Here is a 17473-nt window from a genome sequence, read left to right on the forward strand (position 1 = left end):
TGATGAAACTGACTGCGGTCCTGCGACCGAAGTGTAATTCTGGACCCCCAGTTGCTGCGGCTGGGGCAGCAATTGTGGAGTTGGCTCAATCTGCACTAACTTTGATCTCGTGTATACTGGATCAGGCGGCACCATCAAACTCGTAGTCGTTTCTAATACTGGGACATCAGGGTAGAGCCTCTGAATTGGTGGTGGCTGCAACTATATCTCTGTGTCTGGTGCGGTGTATACACTAGCACCATTCTGTATTGGAGCTGAGGTAATAACATTATTTGCCTGTGCTGCACTTGTGGTTCCCTGATTTTGTGTCGGATTTACAGGACCTGCACTAGTACTCGGGCTATTGTCATTCATGGCATATGGTGGCAGTCGATCATGTAACAACTGATTGAGAAACTCATCATCATCCGAATCATCTGCATCTGCCCAAGGCTTCTGAGTCGCTTTCTGCTTGCTAGAGCCCTTGTCTGTTTTACAAGTGGCCTTTCTTCCCTGTGTTTCGGCTTCTTGAGTTATTGCGGGAAACATCCTAACTCCGTCTATTATTTCCCTTCTCCACATCCTGGTCTCACTATCCCATCTTGCTTCTGCTAAGGTCTTTTCTGCTTTCCTCATTCTCCGCTCGAATTTCTGTTGCCTCTGTCGTATGGCCATTAATTCCCAAATCGCTAACGCCTTAAACTGGGCTGGTCTCGGAGGCGGTTTCTGCTCATTTAGCACTTTTCGCAAATTTTCTAGGACCCCTATATTAAAGGTTCCATTCTCAGGAAACGCCAAACACCCATCTTTCTCTGTTAATTTGCACCAATGCTTTAGCCAAAGACATGGCGCTACTCCCTTCTCCTCCACTACGGCAAACGCCAGACTATCCTCTGGCGGTGTAGGCTCCCCCACACTCGCTGTCCCTCAAAGCACTCTTTAAAGCCTTGAAAAACGTCATTTTTGCGTCTTTTATTTTGTTTAGAATCTAATCTGGAAGTGACTTTAATTCCCAGAACACTCTTCACCTGCCTTCTCAACCAATTGCCTTCCACGGACGGCTGCCAATCCGTGCGCGGCCCCTCTCGGCACCTAACCTATCTCAGCGCGGCTCCAATGACATCACACTCGCACACACTGCGGCTGACAAAGTCTTGCGGCTTGTCTTTCTCACTCTAAATCCACACAAAACTAATGCAAAATATTGCGAGCACCTTAACAACAAACTCAAATTTGCCGGTTTACTACAGGAAGGGTAACACAATCGCTTCAGAAATTTACAGAGATTTCACTTGAAGCCTCGCCGCTACTCTCTCCTTCTCAGATCCCACACCCGCAAGCAAAATTTGACCTGCAAATTCTACTCTCGATTTGTCAATGGTTCGTTCTAGTGCACTTTAGAACTTTCCAAATCTCCATCGAAGGTTTCACTCACACACCTTGACTCAAACTTGACTCGTCAACCACGCCCGATTGACCTATTAAACCGTGCAAATTACAACATAAACCAAGTGTCTCATACACTTATCAATATACTCCGGAGTCTTAGACCACGCCGGGTCCGTACATCACCAACAACCACGTGGACAATTTTTTAGCACAAAGCGCCACACTCACATGAAATTCGCCGACTTCCCTACTCTCATACTGCAGGGTACGCCCACTCCTACTAAAGCATTACCTGGCCTAATTTCTCACAATCCTTCACAATTCACCTGCGATATGCATAAGCTGAGCAAGCGCAAATTCTACCTCACTCATACTATCACTAGAATGCCGAGAACATACCCAACTCGCTTCGACAAGCTCCAAGATTCCGGGAAAGTCATTTGGGACTTAGGGGCACATCATACCACCAATTTGCATTATTTAAAAAATACTTCTAAAACAATGGTCCCTCGTCCTGGGGCCCCAAGGGACCTAAACAGTCCTCTGCTACCAGAACTGATAATGCGTCCCGTCTAAGATAATTTAATTAGTCTGGGACTCGTTTTAGGCCAATTAATCTTTTGACCCTGATTGAAGACACCTCAGGACGAGACAATTAATCAACATAGCAATCAATAGATCAATAACATCATCAATATTCACTATAGCAAATTGACTCAATTTGTATAATGGCATAAGTAAGAATCAAATCACACCACGACCTCTCAGTCATGAAAACCACACAATATTTTGTAAGATTTATGATATTTATTCCCTATTGATTACACTCTACTAGCAAGTTTATTAGTCTCAAAACCAGAAAACACATCAACACTGTTATAATATGACAACTCGAATAAGATTTAATCAAAGCAAAAATTATAAACATTAGAACAAAGTGCGATGTCAACATGGGTTAATCTTAACAGAGTATCATTAGCGCATTATTCAACAAAGCATAGATTCAGTCATTTGTGTATTTGCGTCCGTTTAGTGGATTCCTTAACTAACCTCGAATCAGCATTAGCATGTTGGGCTTCATGCAAAACAATTTAGCAACACAAATTTAGAAAACATCTATCTATGGTCTCTATCAAAAGAAGCAGTTGGTACCTAGAAAGGAAAGGCAAGTAGACAATTACAATTTCATCATCATATAGTTACCCTCCGTAATGAGTCAGCATACAGAGTCAGTCTTCGTCCTCAGGACATCAGTTGATTCGCCATCAGCCAGGAAACACAGCACAGTTCAGCAAGACGGGCAATAAGGGACCCTTCCCTCATAAGGAGGAAAAGTATGAATCGGTCAAGGTAAAGTAAGGATGGTTTGAAAAGATAAACCGCAAAGTCTTTAAACAGAGTGACAAAGTGTCTAGGCAATAGCAAAGGCACGTAATGGCTGATTCCTCCTTGTGTCCTACGATTATATCAAACTTGTTGTACAGTCCCCTAATTTCCAATTGGGCAAGTTTTGGTGCTCCATTTTCTTCATTCAATGATTTACTTGTTGCCTCATTAAGAATGTCACCTCACAACAGTTCTCACGTAGCTTATTGGCTTCTGTAATTGACGTCTCCAACGGGTAGAATGTCCGGTACAATTTCATATTCTCGCGGTCCTCTCACAGACCCAGTCAGTAGCTCCATTGTCTATACCAGTTCAGGCGACCTTGTACCTGTTGCAAGTTTACACTGTTGCATTTGGCAAGAATGTCTCCTTGAGCAAGTCGAGTCGCATGAGAAAGAATTTGCTACAGTTACACACATCTTCTAGCTTCTGGAAAAGTACGGCTACATGTCCTGCAGCAAGTCAGCACATTGCACGTTAGAAAAACACATTTAATATGAAACCGGGCAGCTAGGCCCAGACTCATGCTAACTAAGGCCCAGTGATTAATTAGCAAAACCTTAACATATAACTCTTAATAATACTAATACAAAATCATACATTAGTACATTAATATTTCATTATTAGTCACTTTCAATTTTCATCATATATGTTGGTGGCCACTCCCCGTGGGCACATTTCAAACACACGTTTAGTAAAACACAGCAATACATTTTCTATGCTGCATCATTATGCATTAATTCACAAACATTTCATGTTAATTTTGATTATAGCACTACACTCCAACAAGGGGAATGGTCTGATGGGCATGTGGCAAGCGCAACACCCCACAGAAATGACCAACTCTTATTTATCGGTCACCTGCACGATAGACAGTAGACTAGACTGTTTGCTGATGCAAAGCAATTATGGCCTACATAACCACCAGAATTACATTCCGAGTGAGATAACTTCTCAGTTAACTTGGCATTACTTGCCACGTACCATAATAGAGGAAATCTCCTTAACTCAGAACCATCAGGCACTCCTGCAAATGACTAGAGGTTTTTTGGCACACCACCAAAAAACCCTTTGACAAACTGCCTACAAAGCAGCCCTCAACAAACACCACCAATGCATCAAAGAAACAAAAAAAATCAGCCCTCACAAACTGCATCGAATCGAGCACAAACCACATGAAAGAACTCTTCAACATAGTGAGGCAATACTCCTGCCTATCAGTCACTGACAACATTATTGGCCCATCACAAGAGTTCTGTGACACCCTGTCGAACTACTTCCACACCAAGATAACGACCATCTACAGCAACTTTGACCCACAACCCTCCAGCTTCAACGTCAACACCTCAGACCCACCCATGCGCACCAGCCATGCCACCATCACATTGACTCCATTCACCACCAGACCACATCAGCCATCATATCCTCCATCCACTCCAGAGCATCCCCTGCTCCCACCATTTCTTCAACCTCGGATCCAAGGAAATCAGTGTGGAGCTCACTAACATCTTTATCACCTCTATCATCACAGTGGCCTTCCCTTACAGATGGAAGCACACCAAGGTCAGACACCTGAAGAATCCCTCTGCCGACCCCAGCAAACTCAAAACATACTTTCCAATTTCACTGATTCTGTGCCCCACCAAAGTCCTTGAGAAGGCCGTCAATCAACAGCTGACCTAACACCTGGAGAAAAACAACCTGCTCGATGCCTCCCAATCAGGCTTCAGCACCAGCCACAGCACAGAGATGGCCTTGATTGCAGCCATCAGATCCCTCCTCGGCTGCAGCCCTGATCCTCCTTGACTTATCAGCTGCTTTTGACACTGTATCTCATCACACCCTTATCAACAGACGCAACAGCATTGGCATCCAGGGTAACCCATCCAAGTGGATTTCATCCTTCCTCACGAGACAAACACAGAGACAATCCGCCTGCCACCCTTCACCTCCAGAAAAAAGAGGATCCTCTGTGACGTATCCTAAGGATCGTCCTCAGCCCCACCTTATTTAACACTTACATGACTCCCCTCGCAGCCACTGTCAGAACCCATGGACTCAGCGTCATATCTTATGAAAATGACATACAACTCATCCTCTTCGCTCACCCAAGGTCCCTCCACCACCAGATCAAATTTATGCAAAGCCATGACTAGTGTCCACAACTGGATGAGAACCAGCTGCCTCAAGCTAAACTCCAACACGACGGAAGTACTGTTCTTCGGGAAGAACACCTACCCTGGGGACAACAGTTAGTGGCCCTCTGAGCTCAGACCCACACTCACACCTACAGACCTCGCTCTCAACCTCAGCCTCATCCTCATTTGTAGGTGAGAGTGCTTAGTTTTCTATGTGACTGTGAATGTGTCAGTGGGAGAGCCAGTGCGTTTGAGGTCGAGTGTATTTATGTTTGTGACTGTGCAAATTATTGAGTGTAGGTATTTACATGTTTGTGAGTGTGTTTTTGTGTTCAAAGTGTGCATATGGATGAGTGGCTGTGTGTAATTATCTGGGTGGTTAAATTTGTGTTAAAGTGTATAATCGTGAGTGATTTCTGAATGGGTGTCTCTGGCAGAGTTTCTGAATTTCTATGTGTATATAAGTATGTGAATGTGACTGTTTTTTACAAAGGCAAAATCTTGGGAGCTGATTTTCTTATATTACACTGTTTCTCTTTCTATTTACTGTTATTCTTTTAGAAATGCATGAATTTTGTTAGCATGCTTTTATGGTATTTTTTGCCAAAATAAAGCTGAAATTGAATTGAAATTGAATACTTAGTTGACCCTCTCTCACTCTCCCTCTATTTCAGGCTTACTTTCTCGGCTCCTTTATATCAGAATCAACCTTATCTCTTTAACTTTTCAAACTCACCTTTACTCAACATAAGCCATTTCTGAACACAAAATAGTGACCACGTGCTCTTGATGTGATTTGAGGATGGTGCTTTTCCGATTTTATTGTGTTTTTTTGTGCAGTATTTCTATGTCTTTGTGTGCTAACATATAACTAGTGTTGGAAGATAGATTATTGATAGGGATAGGCATCCACCTGCCACTATCAATAAGGCCACCACCCCAACACAAGCTCAACCCCTGGGAACTGGCTGCAAGCAGGCAGGGTTTACTTAGGAAACAGGTATGTAAAGCATTTAAATACACCAATATGGTAAATAAGTAAGTCACAACACAAAATAAAAAGCTCACACCAATTTATAAAAATAGGAAATATTTTTATCTTTTAAATGACTTAAAAATGACAACACTTAAATATAAGGAACCTGAGATATGGATTTTTAAACATTAAATCAAAACATTTGCTTTGAAGTGTTTAAAAGCCAATAGTGCCAACTGGGGACATCTAGTCATGCTAGGCCGGGACCAAGTCACAATATGAGGCCAACCACAATGGAGCCCTGCTCGGATACACTCAGCATGAGGCCTCAGCCAAAATCTTACCTTTGGACTTAGCTGTTTTTTCTGGAGGATTTTTTCCCAATGTCATGAGGTCCTCTTCAGCAAACCGATTTTGATGCAGGGCTGTAGTTCCCAATGTGCAGCTGGAGCAGTCCTGCAGAGAGTAATCCTTTGGGGTGCAGACCAGGGTTCCAGCAGGGCAGTCCTTCTTGTCCTTGTAGTTTCCAGCAACAGATCTGAGTTGCTATGCAGCTTTCACATATTTATTTGATGGTCTGGAGAGACAAGCATGGAGGCACCCCACTCCAATGACATGTAGGGTGCCACCCCAAAGCACGACGCCTTCCTCTAAAGCATGGCATATTGTTGTCCCACAAAGCAGTGCACTTTATGGAGCCAGGTTTCTACAATGGGGAAAACAGAATGGGCAGTTTTTCCCTCACCAGGGCATATAAAACATTTTTCATAATATCCCAGCTTATAGTTACATGGCACCCTATCCCTGGGGCACCTAGGGGAGACCATAGGGATGACATATGTGAAAATAAGGTTGATTATCTCTTTGGAAGTACCTTTTATTCCAAAGTCGAATTTGCATATATTTTACTTTTAAAAACATTCGGCAAAACAGGACTGCCTTTAAAAGTGACTGTAGACAACACCACAGTGCACATTCCAGTGCAGGAAATCTACTGGGCCTCTAAACATCCCTGCCCTATTATGTACTAGGGTCTTATAGGTAGTTTGAACCCCCCCTTGCCTTTGTATATACAGTATATGGGACTTACAAGGTTCTGTCAGTTGTAATCATACCTAGTCACCATATACATGTTCAATCAGAGCACGTGCCCTGGTGCTGGTAAGCATCGCCCAGGGCACAGTCAGAGTCAGTTACCATCGGTGTCAATTAGAAAAAATTGAGGTGAACCGGGCTGAAAGGATGGCCGTCTCAAAACTAGCATGTCTCCACTTTGTTGTACTGCAGATTTTTTTCCACAGCAAAAAACCTGTAAGTTTTCATGAATGCACAATGATAGAAAGAAAAACTATAAGCCCTTGTTCATACACTCACATTTCTTGAAAAATTCAAATTTGACTGACAGAACTTATGACTTTCCTACTTTTTATTTTAATGACCGGAACATCTCTTACATATAACACTTCCTTGCTTGCTCAGCAGTTTTTTCCAACGCTTAGCTAAAAAACCTTTTAACGAATTTGCACCGAACTACGACTGCCTTTTGAATACATTTCTTATGTCCTGTGAATATTGAAGCAGGCCTCTCAGCTATTTACAAAAAAAAGATGTCCTTGAATAAAGAACCGTGCTCGCTTCCAAAGTGCTTTAACCTCACCTTTATTTGGACATTGGTCCTCGTCGATGTGTTTGGGTTACAAAAAGCCTTCTTCACAACAAAAACATATAGGTCACATAAACTAGAAGTATTCAAGCCATTAAGAACAGACTGAGTTTCAAAGCGAGTGACATTTCTGAATCATATCTTACCATTACCTGTAACTCAGACACTACTGTTTGTGTACCAGAACGCCCTCATGAAAAGCTGGACGTCTGAAGACCAAACCTCCTGTGAGATGGTGCTCCCTCTTTAAATGCCGTAATAAAATACATTTTCTATTTTTCTTTTTTCAGAAGGGAGGGGTAATGCCGAAGAAGCAAGAAGACAGTATTAGAAGGCAGCAAGAACCTAATACCCAGAAACATCAGCAAAATTGTAAAGACGTTCTGAGAGTTGTGGACAATTTAGTAAAGGAAGACGCAGAATGGCAGGAGTCCTGTAAGTTCAGTCAATTTGATTTAGATTGGCTCTGGTTGTGTCAAACAAAGAAGGCATTTTAAAAACATGTACATCATGAATATCATTCATTTACAGCATTATGAACAATGTTCAAAAAGTAGGTTGGGTGTAAATCAATCAGATCTGCTAAACCAGTCTCATATGTCTGTTTCAACCCTAAAATATGCATTTAGCTATTTAGTTAGTTCAAATATTGTAGGAGGCTGGCCTGGCTTGTAGTGAGTACCAAGGGGTACTTACACCTTGCACCAGGTCCAGGGATCCCTTATTAGTGTAGAGGGGTGTCTAGCAGCTTAGGCTGATAGAAAATGGTAGCTTAGCAGAGCAGCTTAGGCTGAACTAGGAGACGAGTGAAGCTCCTACAGTACCACTAGTGTCATATGCACAATATCATAAGAAAACACAATACACAGATATACTAAAAATAAAGGTACTTTATTTTTATGACAATATGCCAAAAGTATCTTAGGGAGTACCCTCAGTATGAGGATAGCAAATATACACAAGATATATGTACACAATACCAAAATATGCAGTAATAGCAATAGAAAACAGTGCAAACAATGTATAGTCACAATAGAATGCAATGGGAGCACATAGGGATAGGGGCAACACAAACCATATACTCTAGAAGTGGAATGCGAACCATGAATGGACCCCAAACCTATGTGACCTTGTAGAGGGTCGCTGGGACTGTAAGAAAACAGTGAGGGTTAGACAAATAGCCCACCCCAAGACCCTGAAAAGTGGGTGCAAAGTGCACCTAAGTTCCCCAAAGAGCACAGAAGTCGTGATAGAGGAATTCTGCAAGAAACAACAACACCAGCAATGCAACAACGATGGATTTCCTGACGAGAGTACCTGTGGAACAAGGGGACCAAGTCCAAGAGTCACGATCAAGTCGGGAGTGGACGGATGCCCAGGAAATGCCAGCTGTGGGTGCAAAGAAGCTGCCACCGGATGGTAGAAGCTGTGGATTCTGCAAGAACGACAAGGGCTAGAAACTTCCCCTTTGGAGGATGGATGTCCCACGTCGTGAAGAGTCGTGCAGGGGTGTTTCCATGCAGAAAGACCGCAAACAAGCCTTGCTAGCTGCAAAGGTCGCGGTTAGGGTTTTTGGATGCTGCTGTGGCCCAGGAGGGACCAGGATGTCGCCAATTGCGTGAGGGGACAGAGGGGGCGCCAGCAAGACAAGGAGCCCTTTCAGAAGCAAGCAGCACCCGCAGAAGTGCCGGAACAGGCACTACAAAGTGGAGTGAACCGGAGCTCACCCGAAGTCACGAAAGAGGGTCCCACGACGCCGGAGGACAACTCAGGAGGTCGTGCACTGCAGGTTAGAGTGCCGGTGACCCAGGCTTGGCTGTGCACAAAGGAAATCCTGGAAGAGTGCACAGGAGCCGGAGTAGCTGCAAAACACGCGGTTCCCAGCAATGCAGTCTAGCGTGGAGAGGCAAGGACTTACCTAGACCAAACTTGGACTGAAGAGTCACTGGACTGTGGGAGTCACTTGGACAGAGTTGCTGAGTTCAAGGGACCTCGCTCATCGTGCTGAGAGGAGTCCCAGAGGACCGGTGAAGCAGTTCTTTGGTGCCTGCGGTTGCAGGGGGAAGATTCCGTCGACCCACAAGAGATTTCTTCAGAGCTTCTAGTGCAGAGAGGAGGCAGACTACCCCCACAGCATGCACCACCAGGAAAACAGTCGAGAAGGCGGCAGGATCAGCGTTACAAGGTCGCAGTAGTCGTCTTTGCTACTTTGTTGCAGTTTTGCAGACTTCCAGCGCGGTCAGCAGTCGATTCCTTGGCAGAAGGTGAAGAGAGAGATGCAGAGGAACTCTGATGAGCTCTTGCATTCGTTATCTAAGGAATTCCCCAAAGCAGAGACCCTAAATAGCCAGAAAAGGAGGTTTGGCTACTTAGGAGAGAGGATAGGCTAACACCTGGAGGAGCCTATCAGAAGGAGTCTCTGACATCACCTGCTGGCACTGGCCACTCAGAGCAGTCCAGTGTGCCAGCAGCACCTCTGTTTCCAAGATGGCAGAGGTCTGGAGCACACTGGAGGGGCTCTGGGCACCTCCCAGGGGAGGTGCAGGTCAGGGGAGTGGTCACTCCCCTTTCCTTTGTCCAGTTTCGCGCCAGAGCAGGGCTGGGGGATCCCTGAACCGGTGTAGACTGGCTTATGCAGAAATGGGCACCATCTGTGCCCATGAAAGCATTTCCAGAGGCTGGGGGAGGCTACTCCTCCCCTGCCTTAACATCTTTTTCCAAAGGGAGAGGGTGTAACACCCTCTCTCTGAGGAAGTCCTTTGTTCTGCCTTCCTGGGCCAAGCCTGGCTGGACCCCAGGAGGGCAGAAACCTGTCTGAGGGGTTGGCAGCAGCAGCAGCTGCAGTGAAACCCCAGGTAAGGCAGTTTGGCAGTACCCGGGTTCTGTGCTAGAGACCCGGGGGATCATGGAATTGTCTCACCAATGCCAGGATGGCATTGGGGGGGGGGGGGCAATTCCATGATCTTAGACATGTTACCTGGCCATGTTCGGAATTACCATTGTGAAGCTATACATAGGTAGTGACCTATGTATAGTGCACGCGTGTAATGGTGTCCCCGCACTCACAAAGTCCGGGGAATTTGCCCTGAACAATGTGGGGGCACCTTGGCTAGTGCCAGGGTGCCCACACACTAAGTAACTTAGCACCCAACCTTTACCAGGTAAAGGTTAGACATATAGGTGACTTATAAGTTACTTAAGTGCAGTGGTAAATGGCTGTGAAATAACGTGGACGTTCTTTCACTCAGGCTGCAGTGGCAGGCCTGTGTAAGAATTGTCAGAGCTCCCTATGGGTGGCACAAGAAATGCTGCAGCCCATAGGTATCTCCTGGAACCCCAATACCCTGGGTACCTCAGTACCACATACTAGGGAATTATAAGGGTGTTCCAGTATGCCAATATGAATTGGTGAAATTGGTCACTAGCCTGTTAGTGACAATTTGTAAAGAGAGAGCATAACCACTGAGGTTCTGGTTAGCAGAGCCTCAGTGAGACAGTTAGGCATCACACAGGGAACACATACATATAGGTCACAAACTTATGAGCACTGGGGTCCTGGTTAGCAGGGTCCCAGTGACACATAACAAACATACTGAAAACATAGGGTTTTCACTATGAGCACTGGGCCCTGGCTGGCAGGATCCCAGTGAGACAGCGAAAACACCCTGACATACACTCACAAACAGGCCAAAAGTGGGGGTAACAAGGCTAGAAAGAGGCTACTTTCTCACACAACCCCTCCCCCCAAACGAAGGACAATAAGGCTAACCTTGGCCAGTTGAGACTTTATTGTCTAAGTGGTGATAAGTAGACAGTAGCTCTGCAATAAACTGGTTACTCCCTTTATCATCCACTATATGGTTACTTCCCTGTGGGGATGTAAACCACCCTGTTTGAAGTTTTTTAGCTAAGCAACAATGTGAAGATATGTTTTCAGAGTTTCTATCAGTAAGTTTTAGTTTAGAGCAGTGGGATTTGTCCACTGTACCTATTTGTAGTGATGAAAATGCCAGACAGGGATGCTGTCTCAGTAAAGCCATAGCTGGGCAAAAACTTTGTCCATATGGCTGGAAGAGAGAACAGAGATGCTGTTTCTCTTTAGTTGGAGCAGGGCAGGGATGCTGTCCTACGAGGCCCACACTAGGGCAGGGATGCTGTCCTAAGTGTTGTGAGGCAGTGCAGGGTTTCTGCACTAAAGTTTCTCTGGGAGGGTTGGAGGGATGTTCCATGTTAACTAAAATGGTTCTCTTTTTCTCACCAATGTTAGTTGTCCCACAGAGAGGTACTTCCACCTCAGGGAGTTCAGCTATGCCAGCTGATGATTCCCTTGGAACAGGTGTCACCCCAGGAGAGGTTTCTCCCACCACAGGAATGGTATCCTGAATGGCAGAGTGGTTAGGGGATACTGTGATACCCTTTTTACCTGTTGATGGAGAGGGATCCTGAGTTTTCAGGCCTTCTCTCCTTTGCTTTTTCATTTAAGTAGAAATGAGAGGCAACAATTCCTCTGGGATGCCCAGCATGGCTGCATGGGCATAAAACTCTACATCAGCCCAACCTGAGGCCTCTAGGTCATTACCAAGGAGACAGTCTACAGGTAAGCTAGGTGATACCACCACCTGCTTAGGGCCAGTAACTCTACCCCAACTAAACTGAATTATAGCTAAGGGAAGAAACTTAGCGGAGTTATGGACATCAATAATCTTATACTGTTGTCCAATGATGTGTTGTTCAGGAGCCACTAGGTTTTCAGTCACCAAAGTGATACTGGCACCTGTATCCCTGTAGGCCAAGGCCTCAACACCATTTATTGAAACTGTCTGCCTGTACTTATCCATTGTAAGGGGACAAGCAGCCAGTGTGGCAAGGCCAATGCCACTAGATGTGACAGAAACTCTCTTGGGACTGACTACCCCAGTTTCTATGATGGACCTAGTACCACTACTGCTAGGGGCACTACAGCTTGATGTATTAGTGGTGGTAGGCTCAGGGGGTTTACCTGGACAGGACTTATCCCCTGGCCTATGGCCTCTGTTTTTACACACAAAGCACCAAGGCTTTTTAATGTGTGCAGGTTTTGAAGAAGAGGAAGAATTTGTTTTATCCCCACCACCTGAAGAGTGTTTAAGATTTGAAGTGGGATCTTTGGTTTTACCCTTATCCCCATGCTTATCTTGAGATTTCTCACCATCTTTCTTCTTGCCATCTTTGTCACCACCTGTATGAACTTTTCTGTTCACTCTTGTTCTGACCCATTTGTCTGCCTTCTTTCCCAATTCTTGGGGAGAGGTTAGATCTGAGTCCACTAGATACTGGTGCAACAAATCAGACACACAATTATTAAGAATATGCTCTCTCAGGATTAAGTTATACAGGCGTTCATAGTTGGAAACTTTACTGCCATGTAACCACCCCTCCAAGGCCTTCACTGAATGGTCAACAAAGTCTACCCAGTCTTGTGAAGACTCCTTTTTGGTTTCTCTGAACTTCATCCTGTACTGTTCAGTGGTTAAGCCATAACCATCAAGGAGTGCATTCTTAAGAACTGTAAAATTATTGGCATCACTTTCTTTAACAGTAAGGAGCCTATCCCTACCCTTGCCACTGAAAGATAGCCATAGTATAGCAGCCCAATGCCTTTGAGGGACATCCTGTACAACACAGGCCCTCTCAAGTGCAGCAAACCACTTGTTAATGTCATCCCCCTCCTTGTAAGGGGGAACTATCTTATGCAGATTCCTAGAATCATGCTCTTTTGCAGGATGACTATTTGGAATACTGCTGCTGCCACCATTGGGTCCTAACCCCAACCTCTGTCTTTCTCTTTCTAAATCAAAGGACTGCCTATCTAAATCCAGCTGTTGCTTCTTGAGCTTCAGCCTGGAGTCTTCCACTCTCAATCTATTGAGTTCCCTTTCTAACAATCTGTCTTCAGGGAGGGTGGGTTGGGCATGCCATGACACAGAAGAATGGTGTGAATGAATAGAGGGAGACCTGTCCCTAACAGATGGCACTCTAACAGCCTGGCCTACAGAAGTCACACTCCTACTGTGATGAGAAGTAACACTTTTACTGTGATGTGAAGTCACATTAGTACCAGCTATGCTAGGTGGCCTGCTAAGGGGCAGGTTGGGAAGGTATCCTTCTAACCCTTTTCCTAGGGGTGCCCCAGAATCAGAGTGGGAACCATCAGCTAATTTCTCACCAGAAGTGCCAACTAAGGTCTTATCTTGTTCAATGAGCATATTAACTAACAATTGTCTTGAGGGATTTTTCCCTACCCCTAAACCTCTATCTAAGCAGAGACTCCTTGCTTCCTTCCAGCTAAGGTTGTCATAAGCTATGCTGGCCAGATCAAGAGTTTGGCCTGTACCAGACATGATAGAAAAGGTTTAAGGGACAGCAAAAGAAAGAAAAAGTTTTCAGAACTTTTTAAAGAACAAAAAAAAAAACTTTTAAAACGTTTTAAGAACTTTTTGAAAGTTTTAGAAGTACTTTTCAGCACTTAGTAAAGAAGTGAGAGAAGAAAAGCAAAACTTTTTGGTTAGGTGTACATACACTGAACTTGTTTTGTATATTTTTCTCTTATGAAAAGTACAATATGACAAAGTGATAAGTAGTTGCAAAGTACTTATCCCACCGCTGCACAACCAATGTAGGAGGCTGGCCTGGCTTGTAGTGAGTACCAAGGGGTACTTACACCTTGCACCAGGTCCAGGGATCCCTTATTAGTGTAGAGGGGTGTCTAGCAGCTTAGGCTGATAGATAATGTAGCTTAGCAGAGCAGCTTAGACTGAACTAGGAGACGAGTGAAGCTCCTACAGTACCACTAGTGTCATATGCACAATATCATAAGAAAACACAATACACAGATATACTAAAAATAAAGGTACTTTATTTTTATGACAATATGCCAAAAGTATCTCAGTGAGTACCCTCAGTATGAGGATAGCAAATATACACAAGATATATGTACACAATACCAAAATATGCAGTAATAGCAATAGAAAACAGTGCAAACAATGTATAGTCACAATAGAATGCAATGGGAGCACATAGGGATAGGGGCAACACAAACCATATACTCTAGAAGTGGAATGCGAACCATGAATGGACCCCAAACCTATGTGACCTTGTAGAGGGTCGCTGGGACTGTAAGAAAACAGTGAGGGTTAGACAAATAGCCCACCCCAAGACCCTGAAAAGTGGGTGCAAAGTGCACCTAAGTTCCCCAGAGAGCACAGAAGTCGTGATAGAAGAATTCTGCAAGGAAGACTAACACCAGCAATGCAACAACGATGGATTTCCTGACGAGAGTACCTGTGGAACAAGGGGACCAAGTCCAAGAGTCCCGATCAAGTCGGGAGTGGGCAGATGCCCAGGAAATGCCAGCTGTGGGTGCAAAGAAGCTGCCACCGGATGGTAGAAGCTGTGGATTCTGCAAGAACAACAAGGGCTAGAAACTTCCCCTTTGGAGGATGGATGTCCCACGTCGTGAAGAGTCGTGCAGAAGTGTGTCCGTGCAGAAAGACCGCAAACAAGCCTTGCTAGCTGCAAAGCTTGCGGTTAGGGTTTTTGGATGCTGCTGTGGCCCAGGAGGGACCAGGATGTCGCCAATTACGTGATGGGACAGAGGGGGCGCCAGCAAGACAAGGAGCCCTCTCAGAAGCAAGGAGCACCCGCAGAAGTGCCGGAACAGGCACTACGAAGTGGAGTGAACCGGAGCTCACCCGAAGTCACGAAAGAGGGTCCCACGACGCCGGAGGACAACTCAGGAGGTCGTGCACTGCAGGTTAGAGTGCCGGGGACCCAGGATTGGCTGTGCACAAAGGAAATCCTGGAAGAGTGCACAGGAGCCGGAGTAGCTGCAAAACACGTGGTTCCCAGCAAAGCAGTCTAGCGTGGAGAGGCAAGGACTTACCTAGACCAAACTTGGACTGAAGAGTCACTGGACTGTGGGAGTCACTTGGACAGAGTTGCTGAGTTCAAGGGACCTCGCTCGTCGTGCTGAGAGGAGACCCAGAGGACCGGTGAAGCAGTTCTTTGGTGCCTGCGGTTGCAGGGGGAAGATTCCTTCGACCCACGGGAGATTTCTTCAGAGCTTCTAGTGCAGAGAGGAGGCAGACTACCCCCACAGCATCCACCACCAGGAAAACAGTCGAGAAGGCGGCAGGATCAGCGTTACAAGGTCGCAGTAGTCGTCTTTGCTACTTTGTTGCAGTTTTGCAGGCTTCCAGCGTGGTCAGCAGTTGATTCCTTGGCAGAAGGTGAAGAGAGAGATGCAAAGGAACTCTGATGAGCTCTTGCATTCGTTATCTAAGGAATTCCCCAAAGCAGAGACCCTAAATAGCCAGAAAAGGAGGTTTGGCTACTTAGGAGAGAGGATATGCTAGCAACACCTGGAGGAGCCTATCAGAAGGAGTCTCTGACATCACCTGCTGGCCCTGGCCACTCAGAGCAGTCCATTGTGCCAGCAGCACCTCTGTTTCCAAGATGGCAGAGGTCTGGAGCACACTGGAGGGGCTCTGGGCACCTCCCAGGGGAGGTGCAGGGCAGGGGAGTGGTCACTCCCCTTTCCTTTGTCCAGTTTCGTGCCAGAGCAGGGCTGGGGGATCCCTGAACCGGTGTAGACTGGCTTATGCAGAAATGGGCACCATCTGTGCCCATCAAAGCATTTCCAGAGGCTTGTGGAGGCTACTCCTCCCCTGCCTTAACACCTTTTTCCAAAGGGAGAGGGTGTAACACCCTCTCTCTGAGGAAGTCCTTTGTTCTGCCCTCCTGGGCCAAGCCTGGCTGGACCCCAGGAGGGCAGAAACCTGTCTGAGGGGTTGGCAGCAGCTGCAGTGAAACCCCAGGAAAGGCAGTTTGGCAGTACCCGGGTTCTGTGCTAGAGACCCGGGGGATCATGGAATTGTCTCACCAATGCCAGGATGGCATTGGGGGGGGGGCAATTCCATGATCTTAGACATGTTACATGGCCATGTTCGGAGTTACCATTGTGAAGCTATACATAGGTAGTGACCTATGTATAGTGCACTCGTGTAATGGTGTCCCCGCACTCACAAAGTCCGGGGAATTTGCCCTGAACAATGTGGGGCACCTTGGCTAGTGCCAGGGTGCCCACACACTAAGTAACTTAGCACCCAACCTTTACCAGGTAAAGGTTAGACATATAGGTGACTTATAAGTTACTTAAGTGCAGTGTAAAATGGCTGTGAAATAAGATGGACGTTATTTCACTCAACTGCAGTGGCAGGCCTGTGTAAGAATTGTCAGAGCTCCCTATGGGTGGCACAAGAAATGCTGCAGCCCATAGGGATCTCCTGGAACCCCAATACCCTGGGTACCTCAGTACCATTCACTAGGGAATTATAAGGGTGTTCCAGTATGCCAATATGAATTGGTGAAATTGGTCACTAGCCTGTTAGTGACAATTTGTAAAGAGAGAGCATAACCACTGAGGTTCTGGTTAGCAGAGCCTCAGTGAGATAGTTAGGCATCACACAGGGAACACATACATATAGGTCACAAACTTATGAGCACTGGGGTCCTGGTTAGCAGGGTCCCAGTGACACATAACAAACATACTGAAAACATAGGGTTTTCACTATGAGCACTGGGCCCTGGCTGGCAGGATCCCAGTGAGACAGCAAAAACACCCTGACATACACTCACAAACAGGCTAAAAGTGGGGGTAACAAGGCTAGAAAGAGGCTACTTTCTCACAAATATGATCTCCGTAAAACTTGGTATCCACTCATTTGGACTACTAGAGTACAGAGATTGCCTGCAAAACACAGATTTAGCAAAGAAATGCAGGTTGTGAATGAATGGCCAAGGATCATAAGATTGTGTTAGAGTACACATTTTAATTAAACATGCAGATGTCCTTCCTTTTAAGCGTTCGACATTCTTTGTTGTCTGTGCATACGTTTAATTAAT

At 45.6% G+C, this 17473-nt stretch overlaps 1 protein-coding gene across 4 annotated transcripts in view; it reads left to right on the forward strand.

Moving 5' to 3' along the window:
• Positions 1 to 17473, forward strand: part of SH2D4A (SH2 domain containing 4A) — a 988680-nt gene that overhangs the window by 621693 nt on the left and 349514 nt on the right. For all 4 annotated transcript variants that reach the window (XM_069236815.1, XM_069236817.1, XM_069236814.1 and 1 more), the window contains one exon: positions 7822 to 7966. In XM_069236815.1, the coding sequence (XP_069092916.1) occupies positions 7822 to 7966 (145 nt within the window). The remainder of the gene's footprint in view (positions 1 to 7821; positions 7967 to 17473) is intronic.

Source organism: Pleurodeles waltl, chromosome 1_2, assembly GCF_031143425.1.
Source record: "Pleurodeles waltl isolate 20211129_DDA chromosome 1_2, aPleWal1.hap1.20221129, whole genome shotgun sequence".
Lineage (NCBI taxonomy): Eukaryota > Metazoa > Chordata > Amphibia > Caudata > Salamandridae > Pleurodeles > Pleurodeles waltl.